The sequence below is a fragment of the Phoenix dactylifera genome, chromosome 12 (assembly GCF_051530095.1).
Source record: "Phoenix dactylifera cultivar Ajwa chromosome 12, Ajwa_hap1_PhDact_Kaust_v1.1, whole genome shotgun sequence".
NCBI lineage: Eukaryota > Viridiplantae > Streptophyta > Magnoliopsida > Arecales > Arecaceae > Phoenix > Phoenix dactylifera.
In genome coordinates, this window is record NC_143201.1 from 11345385 (window position 1) to 11364078 (window position 18694).

An 18694-nucleotide genomic window follows, 5' to 3' on the forward strand; every position below is an offset into this window, starting at 1 on the left:
ATTTGTATGGACTTTGACACTTGCGTGGTTCGAATTTTGTAAAAGAGTATGACATTGAGTTATATTCACCAGATAAGCACACTACAACAAATATGAGTTTTGCCGACTCTTTTTTTCCGACGCTAGGGGAAAGCGTCGGGAAAGTTTGGCTCAGCTCCAGCCTTTGCCGACGCTTTTTCCTAGCGTCGGTAAAGGTTTACATACAACGACGCTTAAAAGCGTCGGTAAAAGATTAAGAGACGACGACGCATAGAAGCGTCGTTAGAAAACATCAAACCCTCCAACCGTTCGCCCAACCCCCTCTCCTCCATCGAGAGCCGACTTCCCACCTCCATCGAGAGCCGGTGCTTCCCCGCTGCCGTCTTCCTCCTTCCGTTCGCCCAGCCCCCTCTCCTCCATTTTCTATCGGTCGATGCCCTACTTGTGCGCGCGCCGACTTCCCACCTCCATCGCGAGCCGGTGCTTCCCCGCTGCCGTCTTCCTCCTTCTCCTCTGAGGTAAGCCTCCTCCTCCTCCTCCTGCTGCTGCTGCTCGTCCTCCTCCTCCTCCTCCTCCTGCTGCCCATCCTCTCTCGGTCGATGCCCTAGCTGCGCGCCGACATCAATCCTCCATCCCGAGCCCTAGCTACTCGGCCACCGTCGACCTCGCCGTCGTCTGAGGTAAGTGATCCTAGTATCCTCAACCATGTATTTATTTTAAGCCTTGCGATTTTCCTCTCTGGTATGTAATATATTAAAGTCTGAGGATTTGAAGCATGGGTTTAAACTGTGGTCACGTTCATTTAGTCTTCTTCCTATTGTTTAGGATCAGATCTTTATTCGCCATGGGCATAAACTGCGGGACAATTTACAAAATATGATTAGGTCTCCTTCCGTGCTCTCTCTGTCAATTTAGGTTTTGTGGTAGATAGTTTCAGCCAAGAGCTACCTACCTTAGAAATTTGTTATGAATTAAAGGTTCAGCGGCAAGCCAGTAGCTAGGCTAAGTAAATTGTTTGAAGCTTGTATAGAATTTCAAGATTTTTCTAGCAGTGTACCATTTGAACTTGTTGTAACGAGGAAAAGCTTCATTAGGCTTTTCTATTCATGAAACTCCCTTCCAAGAGACACAACGAGGAGGTAGAAATGGTTCTAGAGGAAATATATGGCGATGAGGCTGGGCTGGGCTTGGAGCATGGCTTTTTTTTTACCCCTGGTTACCTAATTAGCCAAAAGTTGCTTCCTTAGTTACCAAGACAAATGAGATGACTTGGTTGGGGTCCCCAAGCCCCAAGGAGACGATGAACCAAAGCTGACGAGAGGGATCCCTTCAAATTGTGGGAACTGTAGTTGTCTCTGCCAGTTGGATCACTAGTCCGGCAACAACTGTGCATTTCAAAGCTTCAACTGCAAATGAAAAGGTTTGCTTCGGAAATTACAAAAAAAACCCAGAGAGAGAGAGAGAGAGAGGCTTTTGTGGGGTGGGGGGTACCTGCAGTCTGAGCTTATTCGCATGGAAGATTTTAAGATACAGATGCAATGCTTGATGAATCAGAAGTCATGGGAACAAGGAATTAAATTAACATCGACGGACATGCATCGCACGTTCTATACACCACAAGAATAAGTACTTCATATTTATTCATGTCGTAGCATGATTTTGCTAAGCCAGCAAGCTACAATTTGTACTTATTTTCTAATCTATCTCGAATTAGTTTACGGAAACATAGATCATCACATTATAATTCCCAAATCCTATTCATAAACACATAGCCCATTACCTAAAATGCCTACCAGGATACGTTTTTGAAACTTTCTTTTTGAAACTTGCAGAGAATTGAACTAATGATTCGATCGGTGTTCATATTTGTTTCATGGTCATGCATAAAACCTAGATGAAACGTGAATCCTAGAAAGCTGGTTTAGATGCACTTTTTGCAGTGAAAATTATTTGTAGATACACCTAGCCAGGAGAGTTTATGAGAACTGGTTCTTTTGAGAAAAAAACCTTTTTTTCTTCTTCTTTTTTGAGAATTAAAAAGTTCTCGTAAGAAATCAGGCTCATAGAAACGAGTTAGGTGCAATGAAGCTTCTAGGATCGCATCTACAATAGAAACTAGCAGTGTACCATTAGGCATCTCTCATCTACAATAGATATTACATCAAGCACGACTCATAATCCTGTACAAACACAGAGAATGCATGTGCCAAACAAGTTGGCTGGAACATTTGTATCCAATAACCAAGTACACAAGTTGACGAGAAATAGAAGAGAGTCAAAAGTTTTATTTATCAAAAACAGAGAAATGTTTCTGGACAATTGAGTTAAGTAATTTACATATATCCTTCATCTTGAATACAGATATCATTTCTGTATGCTCTCCAACTGTGGTGTCAATTAATTGAGCTTGGTGGTCTCTTTCAGAGCAAAAAGAACATCTATAATGGAGCATGTCGTGTCCAATTTGGTTCATTCTTTTCAAGTCTAACAACCAAAAGTTGATGTCATTCTTTTCAAGTCTTACAACCATGCAGTAATATGTTTACGACCATGAAAGCATTAAAATTTCTAGCAAGATGATGATGCCTCCATGGCAATGGAACTTTATTTAGTATAAATTTATTATTTAACCAAATATTGATTCTTTTTTGTGCATACCAGGTAACAATATGCCCCGAGGGAGACGATTTAGAGATGTGGAGTTCCAGCATTCTCAGGTGAGATCTACTTCTGATCAGTCCCTACAGTCCCAGCAGCCATGTGAGCATCAGCAGCACGAGTCAGGATCTCAGCGCGAGCCTCCTGCTGATTGCCCGGAGGATGAGCTCCGGATCCAGGGTAATTCGATTTAAAGTTCATATTTTATGTTCATATTTGTCTTCAACTTTTTAAGATATATTTTATTTAATTTTAATAGATGGACAAGGGACAGTGAGGACGAGACGGGGACCCACTCAAGCAAAGGATGTGTGGAAGCTTCCTCCGGGTGAGAAGATCATCATCCGATGCAACGAATTGGGGCAGCCCATCAATAGAGCTGGAAGTCTACTATCAAGCTTTTTAGGATCGGTTGCACGCAAGGGTCAGCTGTGTCCGCTCAACTATACGAAGTGGAATGACATGCTTCCTTCGTATAAGGTTGAGCTTCTTAAACTTATAGAGGTAATGAATTGAATTTATTCTTTTTAATTCGACACCTTCTGTATGTTAATTTGCTTTGTACCATAATTTTATTTTAGAGGTTTAATATTATTATAACATTCTGTACCTTGTTGTAGGGTAAGTTTGTACTCCCTCCAGAGAGCCATGATTGGGTGCTAAAGTCCCTCAACCGCAAATGAAAAGAATATAAAGCAAAATTGAAGACGGACTTCAAGCGCGAGGGTATGACAGAGGAGGAAGTTGCTCGTGTGACTCCTCCTGATGTATACCCTCAGCAGTGGAGGGAGCTTGTTCACTACTGGTTTTCTGAAAGAGGACAGGTCATGTATATTGTTTCAATATCTTCTATTATCTTTATTACTAATATAGATTGCAAATATATACATTGAATCATATTATACTGTGTGCTTTTATTTTGGCAGACATATTCTAATATTGGTAGAGCTGCACGAGCATCTCAAGCAGTTCCTCATACTTCAGGCTCGAAGAGTTATGCGAGACGTAGAAATGAATTCGTAAGTTCTTTTGAAACTATTTGAAACTCTACTAACATATAGCACGTATCATGATATATAGTTTGCCCATATACTTTCCGTATGTGTAGATAGTAGAACATGGAAGGGAGCCTGGTGAGATAGAGTTTTATAAGATGACCCACACTCACCGAGATGGCACCTTTGTCCGGGACGAGTCGAGAGATATAGTTGTATGTATTCATTTTTTATTTGATCATAATTATTTTATTAATTTTACTTCCTTTAAATTATTAATGTGACTGTTTATTTTTTTGAGAGATATAGGAAAGAGCTACAAATCTCATTTCAGAGCGCGTCGGGGAGTCATCATCATCCGACGCGGCCAGTCGCGTCGAGGCTCAGGTCTATGCAGAATTGATGGGCCCAGAACGTTATGGACGCATGAGGGGTTACGGTATCGGAGTTACCCCCACTCAGCTGTCTGCAGTGAGCCGATATACCCAAGATGCCAGACAAGGTACTAGCACTGCAGAGGTTTGTAGTTTGAAGATAGAGATGGCACAGATAAAGCAGTCATATGAGACAAGGATAGAGGAGATGAGGCAGAGTCATATGACTGATATGGCGGAGTTGAAACAAAGCCAAGAGTTGAAGATACAATCTTTGCAGGACCAGCTTGACCATATTTCATCCTTTTTGCAGAGATTTGCTCCTCCGGTACATAACTAAATCTATTTGAATATTTTATGTAATTATAATGTATTCTTGTATGAGCGTGATGACTTTCGTATTTTTAGTTTCTAAAATATTTTTTTTTCTTGTAGGTTGATGATACTTCATCTACTCGGAGAGATGATGATGCCGACCCTTGATACATATTGTAGATTGTGTACTTAGGAATTTGACTTATATGTTTTTAAAATTTTGGAGATTCCTTTGATTAATCTTGTATGATGATCATGAGATCTTTTTTGAGCAACATGATAAGTAGAATCTATCAAAACCTATGTGCCTTCTTCCGCTTTCCTTCATTGTTAGAATGGAATGCAACATCCATTCATTTGCTTTTCTAATTAATTGCTGTGAGTTCATTTTGAATCAAATTTTATTCTATGAGCAGGTCACTTGACAGCTAGGAGTGATGTCTACAGCTTCGGGGTTGTCCTTCTTGAGCTCTTAACAGGACGCCGGTCTGTGGACAAGATATTCTATATTTTCTGATTGTATCAATCTTTTTTCTGAATGGAACAGGCATGGAGGCAGGGCTTATGCTTTGTGATTGCCAGCTTGTCCTAGGATCACTACAGATTGGCATTTATGGACGACTTTGTAAGTACGGATCACTTGATACCATTTTCAAATTAGGAATTTGTTTGTCCTCTGTTATTTTTTTTAGAGTAAATTCTGAGCACTCATCTTTTTCATGTCTTCATTCTTTTTTATCTAGGGTGTTACAGGAACCTTCTAGTCATGTGGCTGATTCTACTAAATCTGACAATGACAATGATGAGGTTGCAGCCATCGCAAAGTCCTTAAAGGTGTGGTGCCTTTGTTCCTGGCAACCTTCATCTAGTAATTATATTAATGTTTGTGATATTACTCTGGTAGTAGTAAGCATTAGGATGTGCTCAATTTTATTTCCCAATCTTTGCTGGAAAGCCAGATTATAAGAAAGCATAACAAAAAAAGCAGTCCATTCAAACCAAGAGCATAGCATCAATTGTATTGCCTGATGTAGGCCCAGTAATTGTGCCACTATGGGATCGAATATTTGAATTATGACTAATCTTCATTGAGATTTTTTAGGGGAAAAAACATCATTTTAAACATGTACCTTCATTACAGAAAAGGTTCTGGGTTTTTGACATTTTCATTTTTTGGATGTGCTGGGGCACATATTGTCATATATTTAAACTACAATGAGCTAAATTTTGGCATGCTTATCATATGATGTGTTTCACATACTTTCTATTGCAGAAGAAGGCAAAGGAGTTTAAGCAGCAGGAAGCCCATGAAAATGTCAATGCTGAGTCATATATTGTCAATGCAGAAAATGCGCGTTCTAAAAAGAAGCTGAAATCTTCCAAGTCTAATTAATCAAAGGCCAGTTTCAATCACATGGAGAGAGGGGACAGGATTGATTTTTTCCTTTGATTTTCTTTATTGAAACAAAAGCACTGTAAGTCCTTTCCAGAATCTGGTAATACTGTCAAATGAGTGATGCTTTGCCCTCTTTCTGGAGCTTATATATGACATGGGGCTTTGTAGGTGTTTTTATCTTATAAACCGAAAGGAGTAGAAGTGAAAGCTCAATTTTCAGGTTGGCTGCTCTGCGACGCGATGATCCTAGTACTTTTGTTTTGAGCAACTGCTTCATACCGTCATGGTGTTAAGAACCAACCAACAATTATATGCTGTCTTGTAACACATCAGTTTTGAGGGTGTCAAAATCAGTTGAACAGGTCGACTGTTTTTAGCCTTTGTACATTGCAAAGACTGCAACGCTGATGAGGGTTATTAATAGGAACTGGCAATTGACAGGTTACTGGTTTGACCGGGGGAAAACACATGGTAGATTGTGTACTTAGGAATTTGACTTGTATGTTTTTAGAATGTTTTTGAAGTACAATGTAATCAAATATGATAATATGAATGTAATCAAAATTCTTGTTTGTGACTCATATTTTGTTATATGTGTGATTCAGTGTATTTGTTTCTATTGTTTTGTAAGAATTTAATGTACACAGAGTATTTAAAAATTACTTTTACAAATTTTTTTTTAAAAAAAATTTATTGCCGACGCTTATAAGCGTCGGAAAAAGCAACAGGAACGTAAACCTAATGGCACGCCTTTAACGACGCTTTTAAGCGTCGGCCTAAACCCGTAGTAACTAACCCTTCTCCCCGACGCTTATAAGTGTCGGAGTGTGATAGAAGAAACGACGCTTAAAAGCGTCGGGAAAAGCAAGCCTTTAACGACGCTTTTAAGCGTCGGACTAAACCCGTAGTAACCAATGAAGAAACGACGCTTAAAAGCGTCGGAAAAAGCTACCCTTATCGCCGACGCTTATAAGCGTCGGAGTATGATAAAAGGAACGACGCTTAAAAGCGTCGGCATAGACCAACGACGCTTTTTTAACGCGTCGGGTTAAACCCGACCCACGCCCACCTGTCCGACGTCTGAGCCACGCTTTGGGAAGCGTGGGCTGGGAATTCGCCGACGCTTATAAGCGTCGGTAGAGGCAAAAAAAAGCGCCGGGAGTTATTCCTTCTTTTGTAGTGGCATGTAATTGAATTGTGGGTTGCAGTACTCTAAACTAGCTATATTGTTGATGCCACGCCATTGGCTAGAACGTGGTACTTGTTGATGCCCCACCACCGGCTAGAAATGCGGTACTGTTCATGTCCTACCACAAGAAAAAAAAGTAGTTCTATTGATGCCATGCCACGGGCCAAACATAGTTGTGGTAGTCTAGAGTTGAGAATCTAAATATTATCAGATTCACTATATACTAATTTGAGATATTTATATAATGAGATTTATACCATTAAAAAATGAGTGTATGTTATGCACATTTTATGATTATGGTATTTTGTGGCATGAAATTTATACAAGTAATAATTATTTGATAATCTTTTATTTATTATTATTATAACGGTGTGGGTGGATGGGAATGCTTACTAGGCTACAAGGCTCATACTACCTCTTTACTTTTTCAATCGGAGTTTCAGGATGCTTAGTCCGGGATGGATCAACTTGGTGTTTGAGCGACGGAGTCTTTAGTTAGTTAGTTTATTTTCTCATATCAAATGAACAACTGAATATCTTGTAATCGAATTAGTTTGATTATTTGAATTTAGTGGATTTATTTAGTTGAATTTATTTAGTTGGATTATTTGGCTACTAACTAATAAGTTATTAAAATTTGTTCATCTTAGGCCTTACATGATCTCTTGAGCATTGCTTTAGGATTCATGTGACTGTATCATGTGAACAACCTAGGTGACGGACTTGGAGCATGATAATATATCCTACAGAGCTCATTATTAGCATGTCCAAAAAGATACAACCCATGTCCTTGCTGTTCTTTAATTTCTTTTGAAGCAAAGCCTGTAGCATCTGTATTGCAAAGGTATAGGAAATGTAGGGAATTCATTCCTTGCCCGGTTGTGAAGCAATGAATTCACAATTCATTTATCTTTCTCTATGTAGGGTTACATATACACAATGGAGGTGGAAGGTCTGTGGGAATATAGCGCTTGCTTGTTATACGAGAATTAGGGCTTTGAGTGACATGGGTAAGGCTCAGTGTCCTGCTATGGGCATTGGGTTGAACGACCGGGCTGTTGACATCGAAACCATTGTCAACAACTGTGAGGGCGAGGGTCCTGAAATGGGCTTCGAGTTAAACCACTGGACGGCTGACATTGAAACGGGTGTCAATTCTTTCAGCCTTTCCGATGAAGAGAACAAATGGACAGCGACGTCGGTATACAAGGTACCCTCCTTCATCAGAGACATCAGAAAAGATGCCTTCACTCCGAGGGTGGTTTCTTTTGGTCCCTACCATCACAATGCTCCCAACCTGAGGCCGGTGGAGGAGCACAAGCGCCGCGCTCTGGTCCACTTCCTCAAGATGGCAAGCAAGCCTCTATATCACTTCATCGACGCGATGAGGGCTATTGAGAAGCAACTGCAAGACTCCTACCATAGCCTGGACGAGAAGTGGAAAGATCCCAGACACCCTGGCCAATTCTTGATGCTAATGATACTGGACGGGTGTTTCATGCTTGAAGTGCTGCGCATGAAGGATGAGAAGTGTAGGAAAAAGAGGTATGCCACACATGATCCCGTTTTTAGCAGTTACGCAGAAAATCACAGGTTGCCTTACATCAGGAGGGACATGTTGGTAATGGAAAACCAGCTACCTCTTCTAGTTCTTAAGAAGCTGCTTGAAGTCGAAGGACTTCAAGGTGACGTGGTAATCAAAAACTCTCTTTATTCTCTTTCAAATCCTTAACTCTTACAATGATAAAGTTAAACTTCCTCATTTGAATCAGAGACAGCCTATCTGATCTGAATATAGCTTGCATGAAACTGGGAGGCCCAAGAATCACTTGAAAATTCATTATTAATACATTTAAATTAATTAAATAAACAACATTTGGCAGCACTATATTGCTTGATAAAGTGATTCGGATGCACCATGTTAGCAAAAGCTAGTGGACTTGATGCTTTGATTTATAGAAAAGTCGAGCAATTTCTTGGACTAGAAACAGGAAGCAAGTTTCCACTGCAGCTCCTCTGAAGCACTTGTGATAGGAACAGCTTAAACTTAAAACCCACCTATTTACAAGCTGCCCACATTCCGGTATAGCAACCATATGTTTTGCAATTAATCTGTACTTTGTAATGCAGGATGATGACTCCATTAATAAGATGGTACTCCGCTTCTTTGGGGTAGAAAAGGATATACTGAAAACAGGACTGGGCCTCCATCCGCTCGACGTTTATCGGAAGAGCTTGCTTCATGGTGCACCACTGAGGACGCAGCCACCACCCGCACGGAACCAGAGCTCCAACCAGATCATCAGGTCAGCCGTGGAGCTCCGCGAGGCTGGAATCAAATTCGAGAAAGGCGAGAGCCTTGCGGACATCGACTTCCGGGAAGGCGTACTGACCCTCCCATTCCTTGAGGTCGATGACGGCACCGAGAGTATGTTACTCAACCTCGTGGCCTTTGAGCACCTCCATGTTGGCAGTGGCAGCGAGGTCATCTCCTACGTATGCTTCATGGACGAGGTCATTGACTCAGCCAAGGACGTGAGACTCCTGCATGGAAAAGACATCATAAGAAATGCAAGCGGGAGCGATAAGTCTGTCGCCGAGCTCTTCGGGAGCCTTTCCAAGGAAGTGACATTGGGTCCAGACTGGAGGCTTCAAGATGTGCGAAGGCGGGTGAATGAATACTGCCGGACGAGGTGGAATACTTGGAAAGCAGATTTACGGCACAAATATTTCCATACCCCATGGGCCGCGATCTCACTTATAGGCGCCATATTCATTATTTTGCTCACTACCGCCCAGACCGTTTATACCATTTATGGACAATATCATCCAAAATAAAGCTCTTCGTCCTCTTCCCCAGCCGCTGCTCCCGGTTGATCTCATTCTCCTAATGCAAGCACATTTGGGACAGATGCTACTAAGCCTACGTTCTGGTGTGTGCCTAATATTATGCTTGTGCCTCATTCCGATTCACTGAGTGGAATTGATTGGTGTTAAGAGTTTGGACATTCCGTTGCTTTCAAGTTGGTTTGTACTAGCTGGTGTTGGCCTTGTCTCTATTTTGTTTGATTGCAATTTGACGTTCTGCTGATATCAAATAAATTTGTTATAGTCTTGTCCTTATATTTGCTTCCTTTGATTGCAATACGTTTTCCCCAAATGTTTAATTGCAACTGGTAACTAGTGCAATGATACTTATTTGGCCATTAACCGAATGCACGCCCAATTACTTGTCTTCAGTGGGCGGTTTATGGCCAAAGGACAGAATCATTTATCACACTACAAAAGAAAGGATATCTCCCGGCGCTTTTTTTGGTCTCTCCCGACGCTTTTAAGCGTCGGCGAATTTCCAGCCCACGCATCCCAAAGCGTGGGTCAGACGTCGGGCAGGTGGGCGTGGGTCGGGTTTAACCCGACGCGTCAAAAAAGCGTCGTCGCTCTATGCCGACGCTTTTAAGCGTCGTTCATTTTATACAAACCCGACGCTTAAAAGCGTCGGCGTACTTGAACCCACGCTTCCCACCGTATTTTGTGTTGGACTATGCCGACGCTTTTAAGCGTCGTTCATTTTACACAAAGCCGACGCTTAAAAGCGTCGGCGTACTTAAACCGACGCTTCCCACCGTATTTTGATTTGGACTATGCCGACGCTTAAAAGCGTCGGCTTATGCTACTTGAGCGACGCAATAAAGCGTCGTTAAACATCAAACCTATGGGTTGCGAACTAAGACCTTAATCCACTGTCCAATACCGCCCTACCCACCAAAATTACCCTTTCACATGCTTGCATCCTCCGCGTCGCAGACACCTCCACTTTTATTGATTTCAAACAACCAGCCAACGAACCATAGGAGATTATTTCTTCCTTTTATTGAAATTTTGCAATAATAGAAATACTACAGTATGGCCTGGATATCACAAATTTGAAATATTCAAACATCTTCTGCGCACACATAAATAGGATAGGATGGCATATATCTGATCCTTTCCAAACCCACCTTATCTAATAAGCCACCCCTTTTTATATTAGATTACTTAATTGTAATCCTGAATGGTCCATCATCCTGATGAGTAAAACCCATAATTTGTTAAGTCTTCGGATATACCTTGGCCGCTGACCAGAACTCTGGTTTCCACCCTCAAGGCCTTGTCACCCTGATTTCTATTCTGTTCTCTGAACAAATAGTAATTGAAGCAAGATTAATCACATAGGTAGAATTGTTACTGAAAAGACTAATTACCTCCAGATTTAGGCTACCTGCAAAAAACAAGAATACAGCTCATCTGTCCCAAACGTTTCTATAAAGCCAGAGTGCTGAGAGTACACTACATAAGATCAGTTTGACCGGCGCGAGACAAACGTATCACTTTAAGTACCAAATATTCAATACATACAAGTATCCAAAGTACCAAATATAATGATAGTCTTTTTTTTATTCTAAATATTATCTGACACTTCTAAACCAATTATACAAAAATAGAATTAGAAGAATAAATGCTCAGATCAAATTCCAACATAAGGAACAAAACAAATCGTCCTTTCTTTAAGTTGGCAGAAATCATAAGCTTGTCACCCACAAGCAGAACACAGTGGTGCAGCCAAAAATACCAGACGGAGGCTATATTTTAAAGATAATATTAGTATATAACCTGCATGATGCATAAGGTACAATTTTTGTTCCTTCTTCCAACTATTCTTGAAATACAATATAGTAATATAATAATTATAACAAACAGAAGGCTTCAATAATTCTATTGCACATTAAACAATTCACTTTAATGATGGCCGAGAAGCCCCCATCATTTTTCGCTGTGTATATCTTTCTGTCTGTCTCAACATCAAAAATAGACACCACATTTTCCGCTGCTGCTGCTAAATACTGTCCAATGTAAGGCTGAAACCAAACTTGCACTGTACCACCCTGTTTGACCAACAATAAAGAATTAATACATGAGCACAATTAACTACAACCAAAGGTGAACATATAAAAGCATAATCATGAAAACTAACCTTAGAAACACGTGAGCATGAAAACTGGCTGACACTCCATAACCGAATTTCACCATTGCCATCACAAGAGCAGAGGAGATCTGTCTTCTTTGGATGAAAATCAAGAGATGTCACCTGGGAGTTGTGCCCATTGAATACATGCAAACAATAACTCGGCTGCAAAACAAGCCAGAAAATTGTGTTATAAGCATCTCTTTATCAGAGAGTTGGATACTCAACAAGCATGTCAAACTAGCAGGGAAAGTCATAAGAAATAAGAGATATCTTTAGCAAAACCTCCAAATATCAATCTGCAGAGATCAATAACATTAAGACCTCTATATGATATCATATAAAAAAATAAGCAGCTTAGAGAAAAACTCAAAAACTTTATAGTCAAAAGCACAAGGTACCTGTCTAGCAGTAAATAAAGTTCTGGGCTGTTTTTTTTTTTTTTTTTGGGTACAACAGCTGCTCACCCTACCCTGATGTAGGTGCAGCCAGCAGAGTCAAGAGATACAAAATGGCATAACTGTGAAGGGCTAGTCCCTTGATGCGTCTAAAGGACCTACCCAGCATGCAGTCAGACAGGTTGTTGATAAGGTTCACAAGAAGAATGGAAGAAACAATTATACATGGCTCACATAGAGTGAATAAGAAAGACAAAAGTGACCAGTTGGTGATCACGATGACATTTTTATTTTCCATCTCAAAACAAAGCACAGAAAGAATCAAAGCCACAATAGCAAGATTCAAGAACAATATTAAAGCTTACAGACGAGAAAGGGAAATTAGCAGTGCATAATTTGAGCCAAGACAATTTAAGCTAGATATGTAATTATTACAACAATTGACTAATTAATGATGAAAGTTCTTAAGCATCCTCAACACAATGGTCTCACTGAAAGGCTTCTCCACACTAATTAAAGTGAAGCAAATGACACCATCAAGTACCCATGTTTGTATCCTGCATGGGTCCATTAGAGCAACCAGCCTATGGAAACATCTTGCAAATCAGCCTGTTCATGGAAGTCACCTGTCCACTGGATCAGTATATTTAATAGTGGCCTAACTTAGCCTCTATAATGCGCTCCTAAACAAAGTTTGCACATCATATTTCCAGATTTAGAAAGCCTATTTTATACTGAAAAAAATATGGGCGGATCTTCTGTGACTCCTTGATTTTTAACTAGAATGCTTCATAATTATTATCAGCTTAAGTATTGAAGGAAATGCACCATCTGGAATTCTGCATAGAACTCTTTTTTGATATAGCATTGAGGTAGCATCTGATAGAGCCCATGCAGCCTCTTTTTTGATATCGAACTCTGCATGTTGTAGTAGCTGTACCAGAGGACCAATGATGTTTGCATCAATCACAGCCTGAACATAAAAAGGATGCACATATAAATACTCAAATTATTTGTCCTTTTGATAGAGCTCAATATAGCAATAGATGTCAACTGTTTGTGTCAGTAAAGATAAATCAAAACAAATCATATGATAGCGTAGCCAGTATAGTCTTAGAGGCTAAGCCCATTATGAAAATACATTTCTTCAGTCAGACCTCAGCAAGCAGATAATATAAAAGAATCATGTGACAAAATATAAAAATAGTAGCTTGCTACCTGGATCTGAGCTCTATTCCCAGCAGTAATATTTGAAATTGTCCAGCAAGCTTCTTTCTTTATGCTCTTTCTGTACTGTTGTGTGAGAAGCTGGAGCAGATTAGGTAGCACGCCATTGTCTATTACAAACTGTGAACATGTTTCACATCCTAGTCTTAATGATAAGATAGAGAAAAATTAAGAAAAGGGATAATCAATAAGGTATGGACAAATATGCATACAGAGATATGAAAGCTGATGCATGCTTATATGTGCATGTAAGCAAAGGCCTCTCAGAACCTACACCAGGTGGAACACAGGAAACATCGAGCACATGTCAAAGGCCATCTAGAAAACTGAAGTCAATCAGTGAAGTAGGTTTACAAATCAAAGATTGAATACAGACTGGCACATACACTAACCTCGATCATTACATGAATCACCTTCATTTACCACAACAGTACCATGTAAACCATATAAGAAAGTTGTATTGCAATCAGAAAATGCCAGTTTGCAAAGTGATCATAAAGCAAATTAAACAAAATTAACCACCTAAAATATGGCATACAACTTAAATTTCTATAACTAACAAATGCATGTTTTTTAGCTGGATGATGCCAATTCAATACTTCAATTGATCAAGCAATAGTAATACGTGTTAAAAATTCTCACCCTGCAAATCCACTATGGATTAACTCAGCATTACTGGGATGCTGGACCTGTACCAAGTAGCAGCAAATGATCCATGTCAGTCACTAATTTGCAGAGAAAAGAGCGAGAAGACTTGTCAATAGTGCAAGGGTTATACCATTATACCAGTAATGAGACCGGTCTATTGGCCCTGGAGCCCGTTAGGACCTAAAATGGAGTGGAGTGTCTAGATAGTGTTTCTTCCTTTGGCTGAGGTTGACCGAATCTGCATTATCTATCTTAAACCTATCAAACTCTACAAACTAATTGTTATACATAAGATTTTGGAAACCATGTTCCTGTCAAGTCAACATAGAACATACTAATTAAAGTCTTTTCCAAGATCTATACTTATCAAAGTTCTGGCATAATCGTATTTTGGAAATTGAGGTAAGTATCAAAAAAAAAAAAAAAATTAAAACAATCTAAAAACATTCATCTCAAAATCGTAAGTACACAATCTACGATGTATCAAGAGTCGACGGCATCATCATCTCTACGAGTAGATGAAGTATCAGCAACCTACAAGAAAAAAATACTTTAGAAATTAAAAATACGAAAGTCATCACGCTCATACAAGAATACATTATAATTATATAAAATATTCAAATATATTTAGTTATGTACCGGAGAAGCAAATCTCTGCAAAAAAGATGAAATATGGTCAAGCTGATCCTGCAAAGATTGTATCTTCAACTCTTGGCTCTGCTTCAACTCCGCCATATCAGTCATATGACTCTGCCTCATCTCCTCTATCCTTGTCTCATATGACTGCTTTATCTGTGCCATCTCTGTCTTCAAACTACAAACCTCTGCAGTGCTAGTACCTTGTCTGGCATCTTGGGTATATCGGCTCACTGCAGACAGCTGAGTGGGGGTAACTCCGATACCGTAACCCCTCACGCGTCCATAATGTTCTGGGCCCATCAATTCTGCATAGACCTGAGCCTCGACGCGACTGGCCGCGTCGGATGATGATGACTCCCCTGTTGGCGTCCGACCGCACCGGAACCCACTCACACCGGCACTGCCCACCAACGTCGGAAAACAAAGAGAGAATAACTCTCTCGCTCCCTCGACACCGGACTCAAGGATCACCGCTTCGCTTATCCCTACGAAGGGCAAAAGATTACCCCGTGGTATCAATAGGGTAAAACACTTGAGCACCGCAGCGGATTATCAAACCAAAGGAAGAAGAAATAGGAAGAAGATAGCAAAGCAAACACAAAGATGTAACGAGGTTCGGCTACAAATAGCCTACGTCCTCCACCGCTCCAAATCTCAACTAGGATGAATAGATTACAGAGATGGCACACACCCGAACGATCACACGAGATCGCTCTACAAGAGATTCACACAGAATTTCCTTTGCACAAGAAGTAGGATCCCAATCCTCTTCTTCTCTAGAACCCTAGCCTCACAAACAAGAGTCTCTCTCAAATATACGGCCAATCGCTATCCCTAGGGCTCTCATGAGTCCTATATATAGTCTCAAGACCTTCAGATGATCATAGCCGTCGAAACGCCAACAAAACACCAAAAGAAAACTCATCCGTATGATTTCCGCGAGCTCGAGTCGACTCGGCTTTTAGTTCGAGTCGACTCGGGCACGTCTGGACAACTTCCAGTATGACTGGCACGATCTCGAGTCGACTCGACTGTGGCTCGAGTCGACTCGACGATGCTTCGAGTCGACTCGACTGTAGCTCGAGTCGACTCTGACAGTCCAGACAGAAACATGGTTTTTCGGCCTTTCTTCTCCCGGGTCGACTCGATGGACCTCGAGTCGACTCGACTGTTCCCGAGTCGACTCGACTGAAGCTCGAGTCGACTCCGACAGTCCGCCAGACAGAAAACTATGCAGAATTGATTTTTCTTCAATTCTCTTCATCACCAAAGGTCTCTACATACCCCAACAATCTCCCACTTGGAGACCTTGGGTATATCCTCTTGTTACTTGGCTCTCCTCTGTGCTCCCACTAAAACTGAATCATCCTAGTGAAATAGGTATGATGCCTCCTCAACGTCTTCAAGCATGAAGACCAGCAGAAGCTGAACAACTCCTCAGCTTCTCCACCGTGACGACCTTCGTCAGCATATCTGCAGGATTCTGACTTGTATAAATCTTCTCCAACTTGACGAGTCCCTGCTCGAGCAATGACCTCACGAAGTGGTACCGTATGTCAATATGCTTCGTCCTCGAATGGAAAGCTGAATTCTTCGCCAGATGAATTGCACTTTGACTATCTGAATATAACATGCAATCCTTCTGCTCCTTCCTAAGCTCCTTCATCAAGCCTTGAAGCCATATTAGTTCCTTGCACGCCTCTGTGGCTGCCACATACTCCGCCTCCGTAGTCGACAATGCAACAACTGGTTGCAACCTGAAAATCCAACTGACGGCTCCACTGCCCAAGGTGAACAAGTACCCTGTCGTACTTCTCCTGCCGTCCAAGTCCCCTGCCATGTCTGAGTCCACAAAGCCCTGTAACTGGATCTCAGAACCTCCATAGCACAATGACATGTGCTCCGTGCCCTTCAGATACCTCAGTATCCATTTGACCGCGCGCCAATGCTCCAAGCCTGGGCAGCTCATAAAGCGACTCACAACTCCCACTGCTTGAGCAATGTCTGGTCTTGTACACACCATAGCGTACATCAAGCTCCCCACCGCCGATGCATACGGGATTTTTGACATATTGAGCTCCTCCACCCGCGTCTTCGGACTTTGCCCTTTGGAAAGCTTTAAGTGGGCACCCAGCGGTGTGCCAACAGGTTTGGCACCCTCCATGCAGAATCTCCTGAGTACTCGGCTGATGTACTCCGCCTGAGATAGTCTGAGGATATGTTTAGACCTATCTCTACTGATCCGCATTCCAAGGATCTGTTTCGCTGCTCCTAGATCCTTCATTGCAAATTTTCTTGACAGCTTCAGCTTCAATTTTGCAATTTCATGCATGCTAGCTCCTGCAACTAACATGTCATCAACATACAATAGCAAGATAATGTAAGATGTACCGAAGTCCCGGAAGTAGCAACAGTGATCCTCCTGACATCTCCTGTATCCTATCTTAAGCATGTAGCTATCGAACTTGAGATACCATTGCCTGGGCGCTTGTTTCAAACCATAGAGGCTTTTCTTTAATTTGCAAACCAAGTCACCCGTGCCAGCTGTAATGTATCCCTCCGGCTGCTGCATATATATCTCCTCATCGAGATCTCCGTGGAGAAAAGCCGTCTTCACATCAAGCTGCTCTAAGTGAAGATCCTCTTCTGCCACCATGCTCAGCACCGCCCGAATAGAACTCATCTTGACTACAGGAGAAAAGATCTCCGTGAAGTCGATACCTGCTCTCTGCTGAAACCCTTTTACAACCAGCCTGGCCTTGTATCGCTTCTTCCCATTCTGCTCTTCCTTCAGCCTGTAAACCCATTTGTTTGACAGTGCTTTCTTCCCCTTGGGCAGATCCACCAAATCCCACGTTTGATTCTGCTCCAATGACTTCATCTCATCATCCATGGCCAACTCCCACTCCTTCCTGGTATCAACCTCCAATGCCTCCGTGAAGCATTCAGGTTCGCCATTATCTGTGAGCAGCAAATAACTAAGAGTCCCATCATACCTTTGAGGAGGCTTCCTATGAGTACTACGAGTGGACCTTCTTAGTTGTGGAGGGGGTGCCAATACTTTAGGTTCTTGCTCTGACTGAGTCTTCTGACCAGAATTTGTAGACTCCTCTTCAGGATCCACAAAATACGGCTCAACAGGTTTTGTTTCTGATTCAGTGCTCTGCTGCATTTTCTCATTGAATACCACATCATTACTACGAATGATCTTCCTGTGTTCGGGATCCCAAAACCGATACCCAAACTGTTGACCTCCGTATCCAACGAAAATGCACTTCTTTGATTTGGCGTCTAGTTTGCTTCTTTGACTGGAATCAACATGGACATAACTGGTACAACCGAATACTCGTAAGTGCGCCAAATCAATCTTCTTTGCTGTCCATGCTTCCTCAGAAATCCCAAATTCAAGTTTTTTTGATGGCCCTCTGTTGATCAAATAGGCAGCAGTGTTAACTGCTTCCGCCCAAAACTGCTGTGGCAATCCAGCATGTATCCTCATACTCCTGGCACGCTCATTAATTGTTCTGTTCATCCTTTCAGCAACTCCATTTTGTTGTGGTGTCCCTAGAACTGTCCTCTGCCTGACGATCCCAGCCTCTGCACAGTAGTCCTCAAACTCCCTGCTACAATACTCACCACCGTTGTCTGATCTCAGGCATTTTAACCTCCTTCCTGTCTCGAGTTCTACCATTGCCTGCCATCTCCTGAAGACCCCAAATACCTCTGACTTGTGCTTCAAGAAGAACACCCAAAGCTTCCTGGTAGCATCATCAATAAAAGTAACATAGTACTGAGATCCACCAATGGAAGAAACCGGTGCAGGCCCCCACACGTCCGTGTGCACGAGATCTAGCTTTTCTTGCTTCCGAGGTTT

General features: G+C 41.6%; 3 protein-coding genes across 4 annotated transcripts; 2 read left to right on the plus strand and 1 right to left on the minus strand.

Annotated features, from left to right (window-relative positions):
* Nucleotides 1–2294: 2294 nt before the first annotated feature.
* Nucleotides 2295–6298, plus strand: LOC120105719 (uncharacterized). Of its 2 annotated transcripts, XM_088708410.2 has the most exons (10): nucleotides 2295–2817; nucleotides 2897–3141; nucleotides 3258–3461; nucleotides 3564–3656; nucleotides 3746–3847; nucleotides 3942–4334; nucleotides 4442–4946; nucleotides 5065–5155; nucleotides 5595–5796; nucleotides 5886–6298. In XM_088708410.2, exons 3-7 carry the CDS (start codon nucleotides 3366–3368, stop codon nucleotides 4487–4489), a joined length of 732 nt encoding a protein of 243 aa, XP_088564536.1. In that variant the 5' UTR covers nucleotides 2295–2817; nucleotides 2897–3141; nucleotides 3258–3365; the 3' UTR covers nucleotides 4490–4946; nucleotides 5065–5155; nucleotides 5595–5796; nucleotides 5886–6298. The 2 variants fall into 2 exon arrangements, with proteins under 2 accessions (XP_088564536.1, XP_089782858.1); XM_089926732.1 differs by having other exon boundaries at nucleotides 3942–4506; nucleotides 4738–4946; nucleotides 5595–6298.
* A 1447-nt stretch (nucleotides 6299–7745) lies between these two features.
* Nucleotides 7746–10029, plus strand: LOC103699319 (UPF0481 protein At3g47200-like). Its single transcript, XM_008781349.4, has 2 exons — nucleotides 7746–8599; nucleotides 9037–10029. The coding sequence occupies exons 1-2, from the start codon at nucleotides 7796–7798 to the stop codon at nucleotides 9742–9744; spliced, it is 1512 nt and encodes a 503-aa protein (XP_008779571.3). The 5' UTR covers nucleotides 7746–7795; the 3' UTR covers nucleotides 9745–10029.
* Nucleotides 10030–11596: 1567 nt separating this feature from the next.
* On the minus strand, nucleotides 11597–16080 carry LOC149751534 (transcriptional corepressor LEUNIG-like). Its single transcript, XM_089926736.1, has 7 exons — nucleotides 14821–16080; nucleotides 14312–14715; nucleotides 14176–14222; nucleotides 13525–13653; nucleotides 13135–13279; nucleotides 11918–12073; nucleotides 11597–11828 (listed from the first exon to the last, which is right to left on the minus strand). The coding sequence occupies exons 5-7, from the start codon at nucleotides 13267–13269 to the stop codon at nucleotides 11631–11633; spliced, it is 489 nt and encodes a 162-aa protein (XP_089782862.1). The 5' UTR covers nucleotides 13270–13279; nucleotides 13525–13653; nucleotides 14176–14222; nucleotides 14312–14715; nucleotides 14821–16080; the 3' UTR covers nucleotides 11597–11630.
* Nucleotides 16081–18694: the final 2614 nt, after the last annotated feature.

Excerpts from the sequence above, each read along its gene's own strand:
- LOC120105719 (XM_088708410.2), top strand. The coding sequence starts at position 3,366 with ATGACAGAGGAGGAAGTTGCTCGTGTGACTCCTCCTGATGTATACCCT. Across the intron at positions 3,462-3,563 it reads GGTTTTCTGAAAGAGGACAG|ACATATTCTAATATTGGTAG; the intron begins GTCATGTATATT and ends TTATTTTGGCAG. Across the intron at positions 4,335-4,441 it reads TGCAGAGATTTGCTCCTCCG|GTTGATGATACTTCATCTAC; the intron begins GTACATAACTAA and ends TTTTTCTTGTAG.
- LOC103699319 (XM_008781349.4), top strand. The coding sequence starts at position 7,796 with ATGAATTCACAATTCATTTATCTTTCTCTATGTAGGGTTACATATACA. Across the intron at positions 8,600-9,036 it reads AAGGACTTCAAGGTGACGTG|GATGATGACTCCATTAATAA; the intron begins GTAATCAAAAAC and ends TTTGTAATGCAG.
- LOC149751534 (XM_089926736.1), bottom strand. The coding sequence starts at position 13,269 with ATGCAAACATCATTGGTCCTCTGGTACAGCTACTACAACATGCAGAGT. Across the intron at positions 12,074-13,134 it reads TCTATGCAGAATTCCAGATG|CCGAGTTATTGTTTGCATGT; the intron begins GTGCATTTCCTT and ends CTTGTTTTGCAG. Across the intron at positions 11,829-11,917 it reads CATGCTCACGTGTTTCTAAG|GGTGGTACAGTGCAAGTTTG; the intron begins GTTAGTTTTCAT and ends TTGGTCAAACAG.